This window comes from Arachis stenosperma, chromosome 8, assembly GCF_014773155.1.
Source record: "Arachis stenosperma cultivar V10309 chromosome 8, arast.V10309.gnm1.PFL2, whole genome shotgun sequence".
In the NCBI taxonomy this organism is placed as follows: domain Eukaryota; kingdom Viridiplantae; phylum Streptophyta; class Magnoliopsida; order Fabales; family Fabaceae; genus Arachis; species Arachis stenosperma.
The window spans coordinates 9,539,754-9,557,670 of NC_080384.1; the positions used below are offsets into that span (position 1 = coordinate 9,539,754).

The 17,917-nt window shown below is 36.2% G+C and overlaps 3 protein-coding genes across 3 annotated transcripts; all 3 read right to left on the reverse strand.

Moving 5' to 3' along the window:
* Positions 1-4,685: 4,685 nt before the first annotated feature.
* Positions 4,686-6,302, reverse strand: LOC130943686 (phytolongin Phyl2.2). Its single transcript, XM_057871678.1, has one exon. The coding sequence runs from the start codon at positions 5,859-5,861 to the stop codon at positions 5,046-5,048; it is 816 nt and encodes a 271-aa protein (XP_057727661.1). The 5' UTR covers positions 5,862-6,302; the 3' UTR covers positions 4,686-5,045.
* Positions 6,303-7,074: 772 nt separating this feature from the next.
* Positions 7,075-12,910, reverse strand: LOC130944808 (soluble starch synthase 1, chloroplastic/amyloplastic). The gene is made up of 14 exons (XM_057873342.1): positions 12,361-12,910; positions 11,804-12,174; positions 11,576-11,653; positions 11,358-11,482; positions 11,118-11,199; positions 10,236-10,409; positions 9,939-10,020; positions 9,270-9,424; positions 9,107-9,196; positions 8,723-8,847; positions 8,507-8,615; positions 8,362-8,417; positions 8,184-8,223; positions 7,075-7,416 (listed from the first exon to the last, which is right to left on the reverse strand). Exons 1-14 carry the CDS (start codon positions 12,656-12,658, stop codon positions 7,261-7,263), a joined length of 1,941 nt encoding a protein of 646 aa, XP_057729325.1. The 5' UTR covers positions 12,659-12,910; the 3' UTR covers positions 7,075-7,260.
* A 123-nt stretch (positions 12,911-13,033) lies between these two features.
* On the reverse strand, positions 13,034-15,218 carry LOC130944809 (protein IQ-DOMAIN 21). Its single transcript, XM_057873343.1, has 3 exons — positions 14,991-15,218; positions 14,200-14,490; positions 13,034-14,029 (listed from the first exon to the last, which is right to left on the reverse strand). The coding sequence occupies exons 1-3, from the start codon at positions 15,081-15,083 to the stop codon at positions 13,289-13,291; spliced, it is 1,125 nt and encodes a 374-aa protein (XP_057729326.1). The 5' UTR covers positions 15,084-15,218; the 3' UTR covers positions 13,034-13,288.
* Between the last annotated feature and the right edge of the window lie 2,699 nt (positions 15,219-17,917).

Consider the following 17,917-nt stretch of genomic DNA (forward strand, 5'->3'; position numbering starts at 1 on the left):
TTTCTAATCTTCCTTATTAAAAAATAATTTACTGACTAATTATCTACTAATTAATCGGGGTTTACATCCTTCACTTTGGATAATATTTATTTTTTTTCTCTTCTGATGAATAAAATAAATTGAATGTCTTTGGAAAAAAAAGGTTAACTTTGTTATTATAACTAACAGCCCAACTACACATCCAAGCATTTTTGTAACCAAATCCAACCAAGTTGACCCAAACTCAATAAAAACCACTTTCATCACACCCAAACTTAATAACGCAACTTCTTCGTCTTCGTCTTCGTCTTCTCTTTCTATTTCTCCGTTTCCTCCTCCTCCTCCTCCTCTTCTTCTTTCAAATTCGCACACATCGGTTCTTCTTCTTTCCTTCTTCTTCTCTTTCATTATCGTAATCACCAACAACACCAACATTTTGAATTGAATTTGAATTTATATAATGGACAAATGATCAGTTCATTTGGTATTATACAATGGTTTCGTTTTGATAATATTTTCGGTTCACTCTAGACGCAGGTGTTTCTGAATTTGAATTTATATAATAGAAAAATATTCGGTTCATTTGGTATTATACAATGGTTTCACTTTAATAATATTTTCAATTTATTTGCAGTCCAGGTGTGTTGTCGATAAATAATTTGTCCCAATGGTTGGAATGGCTTTCAAGACAAATTGAATGGAAAGAAATCTAATATAATTGAGTAAAGTGATAATAAATAATTTCATTCTTTTTTGCTAAAAAAAGACTCAATCATTAATAAAAACATATCGAATTCATTTTTTGATCCAAATGAATTTCAATTAAACTAAGAAATAAACTAAAATTACTTAAGGAACAAAAAAATTGGTCAATACTTATCAGTAGCATCAAGTGAACCTCAATTAACACACAAATGACTCGAAATAAATTAAGAAATAAACAAAAATTATTTAATGATGGCAGCAGAGAAAATCAGAACTAATAAAGATGTTCGTAAAATATTGGTATTATTGGTATCATACCTAGTGAATTGAACATCCAATATATTTTAACCGTATCTAAGTAAACTCATTCCAATCAAATAACCATCCACATAAGAATTAAAATATTCATCCACATACCTACTAAAATAACCATCCGGCATATTATGGATTGACCACAACAAAGTGAAAACAAGACAGAGGGAAGGTGCTGCAGTGATCGGCAGCACAAACAATAGTGCATGCCATCATGAACATGTACTCATTGGAACCTTATTACTAAGCTCGAACATCTACCTCTCTTTGTGCACATAATGCCAGATTCCCATGATCATCGTCAAGAACAAAGAAGACACAATTGGAATATAGCCTCCTTCCATGAACTTTATTATTCGAGATGAGAAATAAATAGTCTCTATACGGCCGAATACCAATAAGAAGATAGTAACTTACCATATGCTCTTCTTACGAGTTAAGTCTCAAAGTGGTCCCTGAACTTGCACCCGAGCCTCAAAGTGATCCCTAAAGTTAATAATTACTCAAATTTGTCCTTGAAATTGTTCTCCGGGACTCATAGTAGTCCCTAAAATAATTTCCGTCCATCCTTGCCATTAGAAATGACTAAAACGATATCGTTTTATAATTTTTTTTTTTAAAAATACACCCCCTCCCCAATTTCCTTTTTCCTTTCCTCTTCCCCAGCCCTTTTTCACGTCTCCCTTCCCTTCCTCTTCTACGCTCCCCTTCCCCATTCTCAGTTCCCTTCTCTCTTTCCCTTTCACACTCCCTTTCCTCTTTCCCAACCCTTTCTCAGTTCTCCTTCCCCTTCCCCTACTCCTTCCACGCTCCCCTTTCCATTCCCCATTCCCAGATTCCCTTTTTCTTTTCTTTCACCGGTCCCTTTTTTCTTCCCCAATTTTTTTCTTCCTTTTTCTTCCACGCTCCCCTTCTCCTTTTTCAATTCATCCCCAGTTTTTCTTTTCTTTTTTTTTTTCTCAGAAGAAACAAAATAATAATTTGTTAATTCACAGAAAGAGATAATGGAAGATGGAAAGAATTAAATAAGGCAAACCTCCTGCAGGTGTTGCCTCTCTTGTCGTCGTCGCCCCCTTTCGTTAATTTGCTTTTGGGCTATCGTGGTGCCTCCTCTCGTGCATGTGCTTCTGCTTTTCTCTGCTCCGGCGGCCTTCTTCTTCTACTCCGCCGATCTGCTCTGCCTCTTCTTCCTCCATTTATTCTTTTTTTAGTTACTTATGTTTTAATTTTTGTTGTTGATCAATGTGATGTTGTTGCATATTTATTGTTGCCACTGCTATGATTTATAAAAAAATTTGTTATTTAAAAATCAAATTATTGGCTTGAGCATGATTATCGGATGTCTACATAAACTAATATGAATTTGATAGTTTAATTATTGTTTGCAATGATGATGATGTTGTTGTTGTTACTGTGAATTTGAAGAAGAAGAAGAAGAAGAAGAAGAATAGGGTGAAGAAGAGAATTGGTGAAGGCAATTGGAGATTACGTTTTTTTTTTTGTAAATACAAAACGACGTCGTGTTGGAGATTAGGATTTTTTTTTTATATAAATACAAAACGACATCGTTTCATCCTTCTGATGGTAAGGATGGATGAAAATTATTTTAGGGATTACTATGAGTCCCAGAGTATAAATTTGGGGACGAATTTGAGTAATTATTAATTTCAGGGATCACTTTGAGACTCGAATGCAAATTCAGGGACCACTTTAAGACTTAACTCCTTTTCTTCCATATAACTACCATTATCAATGAAGCCAGCCACGTTGTGATCAGCATATCCCCAATAACTGCAATCCTGTATGCTTGACTTATCTTTTCTGTGGTCTTAAAGGTAGCACACATAATAATGCTTGCAATCATGACAGTGGGGTGGGACTGCGGCGGCGGCTGTGGCGTGCGAGGAGGAAGTTGCGATGGTAGACAGCGTTTGACGGCGCTGCACCATGCAGTGGTTGAACTACGCCACTGTTTTCGTTGCAGCATGATAAAAAGAGAAAACGTGAGTTGAAAGAGGAGGAGGGTTGAGATGAAATAAAAACGTGATGTGACCAAAGAAGTTACGTTACTTAATTCTAATAATTTAAATTTAAAAATTAATTATTCTAATAAATTAAAAATTAATTTTAATAATTAATTTATCTTTTTTTTTTAATTATTATTCCCGTTATTCAACATTTGCATTCTCTCCTTATATTTTCCTGTTATCAATATCTTGATATCTACTTGAAAGAATTTCTTCTTTCGTTCCTCTAATAGTTCATTATAAATACAAAATCGATCATGAATTATTCCAACTCCATTGATTCGGAGGCTGAGTTATTATGTTCCTCTATCCATGTTTTTAGTTTGCTATTATTGTAAGAGGCTAAGAAAATGATAGTCCATTCACATGATGTTACTTACCATCGTATATTTTGGACATTGATCTAAAAAAGAAAGTAACAGCAGATGAGAGCGATATTGATACTGGAAGAAAGAAGCAAGCAAACTTGCATGTGACACTGTCGGTAACGCATGCTTGTTCTGATTTGTATTATTATTCTTCAATATTAAGCCACCTAGCCCCATTATTCATGATTATTCCATTTGATTTGGGTATAAGATCATATGATGTGATTTGATTTAGGCATTAATTTAGTTGTATTATTAACACTGATGGCTGTGTTACGTTCCTGCAAAGCACCCCCTGAATTTGAACTTGATTTGTCCACAACTTAAACAACATATTTGCATAAAATTAAAGGCTAAGCTTCTTCATACTTCATAGTATTGGGGACATCAAATATGTGGGCAATAAAAAGCATCCATATCGCCATTCTGTGTGTCCCCACACCCATCTCACCCTTCTCATCAATGCCTATTGCCTAATATGCTTTTTATTGGTGACATGTTTTCTATTTATTATTAGCTATTAGGCTATTAGCATCAGATGAAAAAAAATAAATCAACTTTAGAGACATTTATTTCTTTAAAGTTAATGCCTGGATTCAATTTTACCTGATAAAAGGCACATGTAATTTGCCTTCTTTTTAATCTATATTCCTAATTCATAGATAGTGGCATATTCTCCTCTGTCCAACCCAGTTATATACAATGGATAATGAAACATGATTGCAGACATTTATGAAGAACAAGTTATGAATTTTGCTCCTAAGTGTTCTTATATTGATTAAATAAATGCATTGAACACTCTAAAAGGTTTTATTATTTCTATTAAAAACTTTTTATTGATAATATCCCTACACAAATGTACAAAATACAAAATGTATACATGTCCAAATGCAAGGAAATTCGGAATGGGGGCAAACTTTTTTCAAAGTTATTTAGGTTTTAGTAGCTGCGAACGTGTACTTCACTAAAGCCAAAGACAAGTCATATTTGCACTGGAAATTTAATCTTCTTATGTGTGTTTTATATGGTAAAATCATTAAGCAAGAAGAAAATAAAAGTAAAGATTATCAGCCATTTTTCATTCTGCATATTCTCATGATGTTACTGTAACATTCATTGATGTGCGGAAAAGAAGTGCATCAAACCAGTTCTTCACCTATTCAAATACAATCTTAAAGAATAGAATCCATGAACTTAACAAGAGAAAGCTCAATTATGCTTAACAAGTAGCAGAAAAACATATCATAGTCAACATCTTTTTGGAATCTGTAACTTTGCACAATTGAGGAACAACTTGAATCAATGGGATCTTTTCTCCATATCTCAATTCCCATGAAAAAAAGGTAAATTTCCAAAAAGGAAATAAAAAAACAAAAGCTCAAGAATCAAATTAAATCAAATAGAACCCACCCCACCACCACCAAAATCACCATATACATACCCAAAGGTTTGTTTTTCTTTTCTCCAATATACAACAGAGCATGTTCATGTGACTGTGATCAACCCCTCTATTTCTGCGAATAGAAACAAAGAAGCTAATAATCCTTTCCCCAAAATGAAGAAGGGACAAAAACCGAAAGAAATTAAAATCCGCTTTCCATTTCCTCCAAAAAAGTTCCAATTTTTATCCGAGTTTTTTTATGATCTTCAAAATTCAATAGGTCATGCACTTAAATCCGCTGCAAACCCATAACCAAATCACGAACAAAACCATGCAAACGGACAAATCAAGAAGCAGAACCACCCAAACGTGCTTCTTCCATATATGCTTCGCTTTCTGCCGATGATGATCGTTGCCCACGCAACCACCCTTCGCCGTCACCCCTAGCGAGAAGTCCCTTGTTCCGCCGCCGCCGTTGACTTCGTCGGAACACACGTCCACCTTGTTCTCCGGCGAGCCGCCACCGTCTTTGACTTCTCCGTTGACGGCCTCCACCACCCTCTTCTTCTTTTTCAACAACATCCCCTCCTGTGGCTTCCCGAGTAGCGGCACCGTCGACGGCGACCTCCCTATCTTGTTGGCGGCGGTGGATGGAGATTCCACGCTCGGGCTTCTCGAAACGGGGGCGGCGTCGGTCCCTCCTGATTCGAAATTGAGCGTTTCGCCGAATATGGAATCGAATTGGGACTGAAAACAGAACGCTACAAAGTCATCATCTTTGGTTGGGGGTTGGGATCGGAGGAAGGCGGAGGAGGAGTCGCGGAGGCGGTGGAGGAAGCGGAGCTGGAAAGGCTTGATTAACCGGTGGTCAAAGATGGCGAAGAAGACGAAGGGAGGGTCTATGAGGAAGGTGTAAGAGCGGCGTTTTAGGGTTTGGGTGAAGAGAGAGTGATTCGGAGGTGCAAGAGCGATGCATTTGGAAGCGAGGCACTCGACGTCGGGATCGGCGGTGGTGGCGCGGCGGTGGGCCAGGACGGTGGTGGCCCTTGCAATGCACACGTATTTGATCAGCTCCGGATCCGTCACCATTCTGGGAATCCGAATCAAAGGAGAAATTGGAAATTGGGAATTTTTGGGGTTTTGACTTTTGAATTTGATTCGGGTAAGAGTAGAAGTGGCATTGAGAATTGTTGCCCAACCGAAATAGATCAAAAAGAAGAGATTGGTTTTATTCTTGATGTTGTGAAACTGATGTTGATCGTTGTTTTAGGGTTTTTGAAATTGGGAGGAAGAATTTTAGAAGAAAGGGAATGAAGTTTGTTTGAGAGAAAAGAAAATAAAAGAAAGGCAAAATGGAAAAAGAAAAAGAAAAAAAAAGAGCTTGGATCTGCGGAGCTTGGAGCCAACTGTTATTGTCGTTACCTGTTGCGTTCTGTGGTGGACACGCTCTTTGCTGACTACGGTGACTATGCACTATAAAATTCAACCTTTGAGAAAATATGAAATTACTCTAGTGAAAGGATAACGATGCATCCATTCCATTACAAAGTCCAAAGGCTTCAGGACACCCCCATATGGATGCACCTCCTAAAAGCCTAAAAGTAATTTCTAAATTAAAAAAATAATAAGAAGAAGATCAAGACAAGAGGTTTCAGCTCAGCAATCTCCTTTGTTAAGGGTATCAAAAACATGCAGCTTGCAACTTATGTCGGCGGCCATCCGCACATGGCCTAATCACACTTGTATCAAAATTTATAATTCCCATTTTCCCATGTATCTCTTAAAATATGTCATAAATTCCTGAGTTATTAAATTCATTAACTTCATTTATAATTATAACATTAAAGAACTCAAAATCCAAAATTATTATCTCTGGTGATCTTTATATAAGTCTTGTGTTGTGTAAGAAATTAGGAATAACAATACTGGTTCAAATTATTCAATATAAAAACGTTTGAAATTTTGTAGATAAACTCTCTAGTTTTTCAACATTATTTTTTTTATATTAATAATCAAATGAGTACTTTTAGGACACTTAAAAGCTCTTTTTAAATAGCAGCAGTATAACATGTGAATATTCAAAAGATATGGATAACTACTACTAATTTATAGTTCTTCATAAAAATAAATAATTTTTCGTATTCTTGTTTTTTCTAGAGCATATATTTTGCACAGTATACTTTAATGGTAACATACAAGTATTTCGTTAGTTTAAACAACTATATCATATCATCTCATCTCATCAATGGAAGCTTATAATTGAATATAGTAGTGAAAATACACCAAATTGATGGACTCAATGGGGAAAGAAAAAAAGAATCACGTATTGAATATACTCCTAAGAATATTTGCTGAGTTTATATGCTGATATGACATCACCAATGAGAGCAAAACTGCGTGTAGTTAAAATATAGTAGCAAAATTATACAGCAAAGATGGAGTCCAAAATATTGATTCTAGTGAGCTGATATCATATTTGAAGGCTTCATCAGCAATAGGGTGGATCCATAAATGCCCATTCTATGATTTGTTCATACTGAGTAGCAGCATTTACCCAAGTATAGTCTCTTGTCATTCCTCTTCTCATCAATCCCTCCCAAGAAGACTTGTATTCTCTGTATGTTTGTATGGCATATCTCAGAGCCTATCAATCAAAATAAAAATAATTAGACGACGACCACGACGGCGACGGCAACCACAAAAATAACAAAGGAAATGAGGATAAGGTAGTTCTTTTAAAATAATGTTGACCAAAGAAGCCGCCCACATGGATCAAAGTTCAATATCTTTTTAGACAATTAAATTAAAAATTAAGGACGAGTAATTGTAATTGTTGTTGGTGTACACAAAAAATTTTCTAAGGTTTGCTCAAGTCCTTTAACAGTGATGGAAAATGAAGCAATTAGTTATTGAATCCCTCCCCCAAATGGGTTTGTTTCCCTTAGTTTATCTTGTCTACTGGAGAATGATCTGTAAGTATCTCTATAAACATTTAATAACAAGCGCCCAGACATGCCATGATTCTATATTGAGGTGAGTGTTTCCTTCAATCTAATCCTTATGAGGAAGAGAGAGATTTATCTAAGAAGAGAATTCTAAAATAGTGGTTGATACAAATTATGCTTACCATAGGATTAGTCCATAACTTTTGTTTTCTATCTATGATGGGGACTCCTCTATGCACAAAAAAGAAGGAAAAGGAAAGTAGGACAAGCTATGCTAGGTCTCACATGTCAAACCACAAACTTATGTTGTAACCTTATTGGTTAACCAAAGTGGCATTGACTAGAAAATTCCACATCAATTTGCATTTTGCAAAGGTCAAACAACATAAAAAGGAATAACAGGACACTGTCATAACATAACATATATATTAAAAAAAGAATGAATCTGAATGAATAGGAATCTTACCACTAACATGTTCTCCTTTGTTAGTGGAGAAAACGTCCACCTGTTAGTCAAGTTAAAAAGACAGTCATTCAATTTCCTATAGTTGTAAAGTTTATAAATGAAAATTGCATTTGAATTTTCAAATGAAACTATAAGTTGAAGAAACAATCCAAGCCACTGAAGACAAGGACAAACATACCCTGTGCCTTCATCATTTTTCACTTCAGCAAATGGGTTAAAATTTTGAACAGTGTCCTGTTAAAAACAACCAAAAGTTAAAGGCGTCAATGGAAGGAAACCAAATCATATTGAACAAGTCAATGGCTAAAGTTTCCTCGACTAACTCTCAGCCCCCCGGTTTGATGAACCACTGGTATAGTTCCATATCTCATTGCATACAACTGATTTAGTCCGCAAGGCTCGAATGTCGATGGCATCAATAGTATATCACACCTGGTCATAATAGGAACACAGCAGTAGTAAGAAGCATGACCAATGCAGAAACATTACAGCATAACCTGTTAATTGTTCTAGGAAGGATTCATAATCTTTGGGATTACCCTGCAGTTATTCTATGAGATATTGGAACATTAAATCCAACCCAACCCCGAAATTTATCTCTATAAGTAGCCTCTGTTGCTCTCATCCAATCTTCGTATGCAGGATTTCCAGACCCAAGCATTACCTGAAGATTGAAAAACAATTAGACAGGGTCAACCAGATATGAAGGCCACAAATACAGTACAGCAAATTCCTCTGAAATAATACTTACATATATCAATTAGTATTTGAGGGGCCTCAAACATATTCCCAAGTGTATAAATATTTAATATTTTATTTAGCAGGTAATCATAGCCTACAATTTCTAAATTTAAATTTTGTATGCTACTACATTATGGTTTTAAAGATATATGGGCCCAGAACTAATTTACAAAATCACTTACAAACTGAACATCATCTTCCATGAGTTCTGCAATTCCCATGCGAATCAGCTCAATTCCTTTTTGATAGTCTAGCCTTCCAATGAATCCAATCTACAATTTGCAGCTATAATCAATAAAAGAAATAGTGGATCAAAATTTTATGCAGCAAATTACATAAACTTACCACTGGGCAATCGGGTCTCTCTGGGAGACCCAATTCCTTCTGCAATTCTATCTTGCATTTGACCTTCCCAGAGAGGTCATCAGCAGAATATTTGAAAGGAATATATTGATCAGATGAAGGGTCCCATTCAGTAACATCAATTCCATTTGTGATCCCTAAAACAGTAACAGAGTCATTACAAGGTTGAGCTTTGAGGTGCATCATTTGATGAAGGATTAACAACATAGTTCCTTCATCCTTGGTTTGATTTTCCGTATTTCAACTCACCAAACCACATGTAAGTGTTAGTATTAGGCATGGACATACGGTTGACAGAAAAGATAAACAAAAAAAGAAGCATCTTGACTCTGTAGTGATTATTACAAAATAATAAGTTCTCTGCTACTGTATTTATGAAACCACATCAGGGCTATAACAAAGAAAACAAGTTACAGTAACTCCAAAGTTCTACTTAGATAATTCAAACCGATACATTTATTACAAGTTCAACAGATTCTACAACAATAAGTCCAGATAAGTAAACAACCGAACAGATACCCAAGCATCTTATTCTAAAAAGACTATGGAGAAATATACATGCACTTTAGCTTTCTCTAAAACATGAAATTCCCTCAGGAGTTGTGCTAGAAAGCGTAGGCTACAAGAAAAAAAGAGTTTGAAGGAACATACCACTGAGAACACTTTTTCGATCTTTCAGTAGCTCATGTAGACCATATCCACCTTCACTAGTTGTGATTTCCCAGGAATAACCCTGGCAAAGAGATCCAGGTTTTACAGATTGCATGTGATCACAGTATCAAATACAAGACAATTATACGAAGCAAGTTATTACATCATAGTAAATTGAACAAATTGATGCAGGCTTTAAAACCTCAAGGAAAACAGAAAATATTGAGCACCATACAACCAAATGTTTTGACTCAATAAACAGCAGCAACAAAAATATGTGATGTTCAGGATAATGACCTTGCTTACTGTAACTATCCGATCTGCTGTAACAATGGCACCTTTCAAAAAATTGACAGCTTCACCAGTGTCGAGAGCATGCATCCTTGCCCAATTGGGGAACACCCACTCCAGTGCTCCACGCCACTCCAAAGGTAGCCCCAAGTTACCATATGTAACTATAGGTTCCACTCCCTGAAATATAGCATCATCAGCTTGTTTGCTGATATAAAAAGACTAATGACAAGAGATAAACTATCTAACAATTAATTATAACCAAACCCTGCAAGTTTTTTCCACAATTCCACACATAGTTTCATAATATAAATTTGTATATTACATTTAGGTTTTAGCCAATCATGCATCCTAGATTTGCATTTGGGACTACAGATAAAAGACAATCAAGTGAGTCAACAACACAATGAACCTATCATTGCCAAACAGATGTGTCTTTTTATGCATCTATAAACTAGAGAATATAAAACTCTGCGTGTGTATGAGATAGTCAAGAAACACCAGCATCCTCTTATCCAAGTAATCATGTAGTTAGGGTTGTATAAAAATTCAAAATAAGTCCCACCTAGTATATGATTAGTGCTTGACCTGCTTGGTTGTTAGTATAAACCTCAAATAAAAAGTATAAAATTTTCAACTTTTGGAAATGCAATTTACTATTTTAAGATCTTTCTGTCTAATTTCTAGGATATGAGTTAGAAATTCTCAACTAAAGGAAGCCAAGAAGAAGGCATAGAGTGAAAAAACATAAAATAGAACTAATAGAGACCTCCTTTTTCTGCCTGAGAAGCTTGAAAGCCCAAGTTAAGAATGCATTGAGGTCAAAGGCTCAAAGCACAATGTTATTGATCCTATTCTTAGTAACATAAAAAAATGGAATTAGTTTACCTGGTGTGCAATGTTATGTATAACTAATACACTGCGTGCATCCTTATATACCCCATGTGGACGATACTTTGCTGCCAAAAGTCTGCACCAAAGTTGAAGCAACAGTACCAATTATCAGCAAGACTGTAATATCACCTCATATTATCATTGGAACTAAGATAGTTTTTGCAAGAGTGGTTCCATTGGAAAACAAATAGGAGGGGGATTGTTAAAAGAGTAGAGAAAGGTAGGCATGCATACACTGGAACAAGGCTGGCATGCCAATCATTAACTAGGAATAAACATCTTTCTCCATAAGTGTACCCTCCCAATGGAAGCACCAATGGGGCTTCACATGCAGCATGGCAAAGTAAAGTGTACCGAAACTGTAAAACCAAATGAGAGGTAAATTTATCATTATTTTGAAGTAGAATACACATCTAGATCTATTATCAAAGCTAGAATTGGACAGATTATACCTGATTGTCCCCAAAAGTGCCATACATGTCCCCATATGGACTCCCTGCTCTATGAAATGAAGGGTGATCCACAAATACCTAAACATTGTAGCAGTACTGAGCACCATCAATACAGAGTTGAAGTGCATGCATGCTAGGAGGGAAAAATTACAAAAGGTTTAAACAATCTATCAAAATTAAATTCCATGAGAAATGGCTATAAAAATCTCAGGAGCTCTTAGTTCTTACCCAATCAACACCTTTCCTATACTCATGGTAAAAGCCAACTTCTTGAGCAGCACCAAAGCAATATATTTTGATGTTGCAATCCATGTCAACTGCACCAGAATACCTAGCATCCTCAGAAGTACCATGCATATATCTTGGCGAGACGACCATAACACGGTGGCCACGAGATGCCAGTGCTATTGGCAAAGAACCACAAACATCTCCAAGGCCACCAGTCTTTGAATATGGAGCAGCTTCAGCAGTAACAAAGGTAATATTATAGGACACCTTCGTCTCAGCTTTCTCTTCTAACTCTTCTCCAACCTTAGCCTCAGCTTTCTCTTCTAACTCTTCTCCAACCTTAGCCTCAGGTTGTTCTTCTGTCGTGGTCCCTATATGTCATTCATACTCTAGTCAGCTCTACTAATCAAACTCATGGCATCCTCCAAAATTTGATGGATGCAGGATTACTCATATACAATGAATTAAGGGAATTCAAGATTCAACAGAAAGAATTCAAGATTCAACAGAAACAAGAAACACTTAAAAAGAAATGATGAAAGGGAGAAAGAACAAACCGGAGCCAGGAATCAAACGGAAGCCAACAAGTGAGCCAAAATCATCTGTCTCTCTGGCCAACAAGAGACCCCTTTCTTGTTCTTGTGGTTGCTCGTCTTTGAAGGGAAAGGGGTTGTTTTCGTCATGGGAAGCAGGAGGACCAACCTCGCCGGAAAAGGATCTTGTGAGGCGCAGGTTAGCATTTCTAGAAGCTCTTGTAAGCAGAGAAGAAGGGAGATGGGAACCTAGTTGGAGATGCGAGTGCCTTACAAAAACAAAGGAATGGTGATGAATAGGAGTGAGTCGGAGAGACTCCATTGGAATGGTTCGATTTTGGAAGGAAAGGATCGTGAAGGAGGCTAAGAAAAAGAACAAGAATCACATGAAAGAGTGACGTGAGAGAAAGCAAGAAACTAACAAAAAGCGGCCTAGTGTGAAGTGTGGGGTCGCGTGTGTCAGATCCACAATAACCGCCAAATTCCGGGAACAAACCACCGTGCCTTTTTAAGCTACTTAAACCTCTAACAATGGAACCATCCAGATCCTCATCCTTGTCTTCTTCTTCTCATCTTCTGATTATAAAACCCTTCACCACCACAATTCTAGATTTCTTTTAGAATCTTTCCACAATGGACCAACTTCACTCAAATCACATTATTATCTTATAAAATATATGTTGTGCATGATAAGATAAACCATATAATATAACTTTACATTTTTAAATAGGAATTACAAAACGGAAAACATAACATAAGACGGCCTCTTCCTGCATGTTACAATCTCCACTCTTTTCTCGAGTTACACACTGCTGCTAGTGACATCAAACACATTATTACACTACTAAGATAAATACGAATGCGTGTCAAATGACCAAAGTGCGGATCATAAAAAACATCATATATAATTACATTTTCGTTTTCCTTCTCGGAATTGTAATGAAAAGGCAAGTCATGCCCAACCATGGGCTCCAAGGAGAAGAGCAAAATCTTCCCCACTAACATGATCTGGGCTCCCGCCAGAAATTCGTCTAGATTGTAGCCGCACCCCATTTATCTTTGGGCTTGGGCACCTTGGAAACTGATAGGCTGCAGTGGGCCCACCAGAGCTAGATGAGTCAAAGCCCAACCCAACAGCAGGGGTTCTCCTTGTACAAGTGTTCCAGTTGGGCCCAGGTGAAGGCCGTTGCTTAAGTTGGCCCTGACCCCTAACCTTGGCCTTTGCAGACTGGGTTGGGGCCATGTAGCTTGGCACAGTTGCACCTCCACTGTGCTGTCTCTGGTGTTGCAATTTGGAGATAGGGCTTGAATCAAGGTAGTCTTGGGCCATTATTGGATCACGAGGCCCAAGCATGTCCATCTGAACCGTTTTCTCTTGGGACATGTCATCGGTGTGTTGTGATGACATCCAACGCTCCAACCAGTTCCAATCCAATTGTGGAGTCTCACTCTTGTGGTAGTTGAAGGCGTAAGCAAGAGCTCTCTCCCTCTTCATTGTAGCTTCATGTTGTCTCTCCTCTTGCTTCTTCTTCTCATGACTTAACTGGATTCTGCGAGCCCTTACTCTTGCCTGAACTCGAACCAATGCTTGCATGCACCGCATTGTCATCTGCGCTTGCTTCCGCACATTATGTCCCCTCACAAGTGCCTGCAGCCTCACCAATCCCTTCAATGCACGCAGTGCACGTCGAGCCTACACCATTCAATAAGTTTAAATTTTGTTATCTAGATAACTTTTTGTTAGGTTTATTTACTCTTATACAAAATTAATTATAACTGAACCTATATTATTACTAAAAAGTGCGTGCAACAGTAGAGTGGGTGGTTGGCTTATTTATGGATTAGACCAAACCCTAGTCTTACAAGGTATCCTCTGTAGTATGATTGAATGAGTACCGCCGCCCTTTCCTCCTTGGAGTGGCGTCCATAACCCGCCATTCTCACAACTCTAGCGGCTGCCTGAGCAGCCGCCACGGCAGCTTCAGCAGCTACGGCAGTGGCAGCGGCAAAGGCAATGGCATGATTTCTGTCCTCAGCCACTGGAGTTGATGTGGTGCTACCCTCATTAGTTCCATCAGGAGAACTCTCTGCAGGAAAATGCTCAAAAGACACAACTTCTGCTGCTTCCTGCTGCCACTTGTCTTCATTCTCCTTCTGAAAGTGAAAATCATGGATCAAATCTTAATTATTTAGATCTAAGAAAAGTTTTATGGTGATGGGGGATCTAACATAGGACGCACATGATGATGAAGGAGAAAGATGTGATGGGTTAGGTGGTGTGATAACTATGTGACACAAATATTTGATATCTGATCATATGATAGGGGACCATATGCACACATAATTACATGCACATATACTTGAAATGGGTGGATGGTCCTAATAACAATGGCCAGAGCAGCTCATACTTTTAGGGGTTTCATAAAAGACAACAATGAGTAAAAATGACAGTTGCTATACTTATGACATATGAAGCAGAAACAGGTCTTAATTAATTCTGTAAGATAAGGTTGTGATGATATCCTAATAACTAATTGAAGAAATTAAAATTCTGCATTACTAGATAGTGATCAATGATAAATTGATAACATAGCATGTATAGTGAGAATTAAAATAAACATACATGATTCTCCAAGAAACAAAAAGAAGGAAACCTTGTTGTGTGGAAGGGGTGAGTTGGAATCCTTAGGGAATGACTTGAAAACTTTCTTGACCGAAGAGAACCAGCTTCCCCTCTTCTTCCCCATCTGATCTTCTTCTGTATCACATGCAATCCAGCAGATACAGAAGATGGAACACCATCTGTAACTGCCAGAGAGAGAGAGAGAAAGAGAGAGAGTAACAATGTAAGTATGTAAAGGGCGCTGGATGGCGCGGTAGGAATTAAATAAGATCACGTTCACGAATGAATGCACACGTCAACTACCGCTACTATTATCTTGGGTATAGCTACATAGATAGAATATAAAGACAAAATTATCTATAATTCATTGAGGTGAAAATAATAATAATAATATTCTTCTATTTTCCTTCTTCATCATGTGATCAATCACGAGCCTCAACCCTAAGTCACACGCCATGTACGCTGCTCACTCAATTGACCCCACTGCCTTTAACATGGAATCTGCCAAACCACCACACAACTTGCCAATTATACATTAACATTAAGCTTAATTAAGCTGCATATCACATCTAATTTACTCTCTTCATTATTAGGAAACTTAGACCATCACATATCACAAATTCAAATTATATATATATATATATATATATATATATATATATATATATATATCATCAGTGTCATCATCTAACTAATATAATAGTCAATTTATTAATGTTGCAAGTGTGAAGAATAGTGTATGAAATTAGTCTCACATTAAAAAAAATAAAGAAGAGTAAAGGGTTTATAAATTGAAATAATCCTTCTAACTAATTTTTTATCGATTGAACACTTATCTTAGTGAACGTTGTCGTTTGTAAGTACAATTAGTGTTCACAGGACAACAAAATCATGGATCAAACCTTAATTAATTACTATTACTTGAGATGTTACCTTGCTGGTTACATGCATGGATGCACACAACTTTCATCCAATGATTACAGCCAATATAATTTGACCCATCAGCAAGCATTACATATATAATTTCATTTCCTTGTGACGACATTGTCATGTGATATTTTTTCTTCTTCATCAAAAATACAAAAATGCCAAATTCCTTCTTGCCAACTTAAGCAAGAATAGACACACACACACACATCCCTCTTATCATCATTACCTTAACATTTTTCTCTGACGTGTCATGATCATAGAGCTTTGGCATACACTTTTGTCTTTTTTTTCCTTTTCCTCTTTACTCTTGTAAGCTTCTAACAATTTTTTAGATTTTTTTTTCACATTTAATACCTGCTTTACGATTATTTACAATTAATTATTTTTATTTATTGAAAATGCAAGAGTTGACATTAAAGATAATCCTAATCTCAACTTGGGAGCAAATTTATTATTCTTCGGTTCTTAATCAAATGTGATAGATTTAATTATTACTCTAAATATAAAAGAAAATTAAAATTTTGGATAATTTGTTTTAGGCTTTTATACATTAAAATATTTACAAATTAAAAAAAAAATCAGTCATATAACGTGAGTATTTGACGGTTAATACTCAGATTTCTGGGAAGCTCTAATGAATCTTTACACACATGCATGCAGATTGAACATTATTGTTGGACCATTTGGGACATATGAGAGTAACGTTACACGTTGAGCTTATGAAAACAGCTAAAAACGTAATTGAATGTATCTTTCTTCTTCTATTATTGTTGAGGTTGATGTGAACGTCTCTTTTGGGTGTTGTGAACCATGATGGGCTGAAAAAGATGAAAGAACTGAATTGAAGTCTTTTATTGACCATGATGAAATTAAAGAGAGAGAAAAAAAAAAATAGCTTGTCATATTTGCTTGTATTGAAAGAGAGACAGAAGAAGATATGTATAAGGTGAGCAAGGTAAGAAGGGTGCATTAGGATGGTGAGATGCTATTTTCAGCAATTTATTGTGTCACTTTACACATGCCTTGTTTTTCCCTCCTTATTAAAACCATGTTATATATCCTTGAATTGAATTAAAGACAGCTTTATTCCAAAAGTCTTTTTTATGTTATTCCTATAAAGAGTAGTGTAACTTTTTCAATACCTATATAACTCGAACATAAGCTATATTACATTGCTTCATTGATCACCATGATTGTAATGGGAACACACACCTATGCTTCCCTTATATTTGCATGAAATAATCCCACCAGCTCCGATCCAATTCAAAACTATATATACTCATAATTTTATTTTTCTTTTAAAACAATGCATATATCCAAGTTGAACAGTATTTCATTAGGCCAGGCATGTGCATTGGAGAGTTTGTGAACCTATAAATGAAAATTATAAAATTAGTATGTCTTTGCCAATGGAAAAACACCATTTTCGTATTAAACCATGGAAAATGATTTTTTTTTTCAATTTAAATTTATTATTAATCATGTTGGTTGTGAATTTCATGATCAATTGGGTTTTTCAACTAACACAATCAATTCCAAAAATAGTAAATTATAGGTCACATTTTTGTTTATAAGGGGAAAACAAAACCTTTTTTGTTTAATTATTTTGTACTCTAAAAACACATATTAAAATTATAAATTAAAAATTTAATAATAATTTTTATTAGGTATTTTTAAAATACATGTTAACTTAATTTTTTTTTTAAGAAAAAAGACATGTATTTCCTATGCTGGTTGCAGCATAATGGGCGTTTTTTTGGAGAAAACAATGACAAAGAAAAGGCTTAATAAGATCCCAATATTCCCATCAAAGAAAAGGGCCAACCCAAAAGAAAACCCAACATTTTAACTACCAAACTGTATTCATAAAACTCTCTCAAATTGGCAGCGGCCTAGCAGAACAATTTGTACAGAACTTTGAAATTGTCAAGGGCTGCAAAAAGAGGAAAGTTATAATCCTTGGAGGGAATGGGGACTGCTATTATTTGTTAAGGTGAGCCTGAAGAGTTGCTTCATATTGTTAAAAAT

What these genes read in the sequence shown, in the direction of transcription:
- LOC130943686 (XM_057871678.1), bottom strand. Translation starts at nt 5,861, where the DNA reads ATGGTGACGGATCCGGAGCTGATCAAATACGTGTGCATTGCAAGGGCC.
- LOC130944808 (XM_057873342.1), bottom strand. Translation starts at nt 12,658, where the DNA reads ATGGAGTCTCTCCGACTCACTCCTATTCATCACCATTCCTTTGTTTTT. An exon ending in AGAGACCCGATTGCCCAGTG is followed by an intron (nt 9,197 to 9,269) that starts GTAAGTTTATGT and finishes TGCAAATTGTAG; the next exon opens with ATTGGATTCATTGGAAGGCT. An exon ending in TCTCATAGAATAACTGCAGG is followed by an intron (nt 8,616 to 8,722) that starts GTAATCCCAAAG and finishes TATTATGACCAG; the next exon opens with GTGTGATATACTATTGATGC.
- LOC130944809 (XM_057873343.1), bottom strand. Translation starts at nt 15,083, where the DNA reads ATGGGGAAGAAGAGGGGAAGCTGGTTCTCTTCGGTCAAGAAAGTTTTC. An exon ending in CACCCCTTCCACACAACAAG is followed by an intron (nt 14,491 to 14,990) that starts GTTTCCTTCTTT and finishes TTTCACTTTCAG; the next exon opens with AAGGAGAATGAAGACAAGTG. An exon ending in CATACTACAGAGGATACCTT is followed by an intron (nt 14,030 to 14,199) that starts GTAAGACTAGGG and finishes TGAATGGTGTAG; the next exon opens with GCTCGACGTGCACTGCGTGC.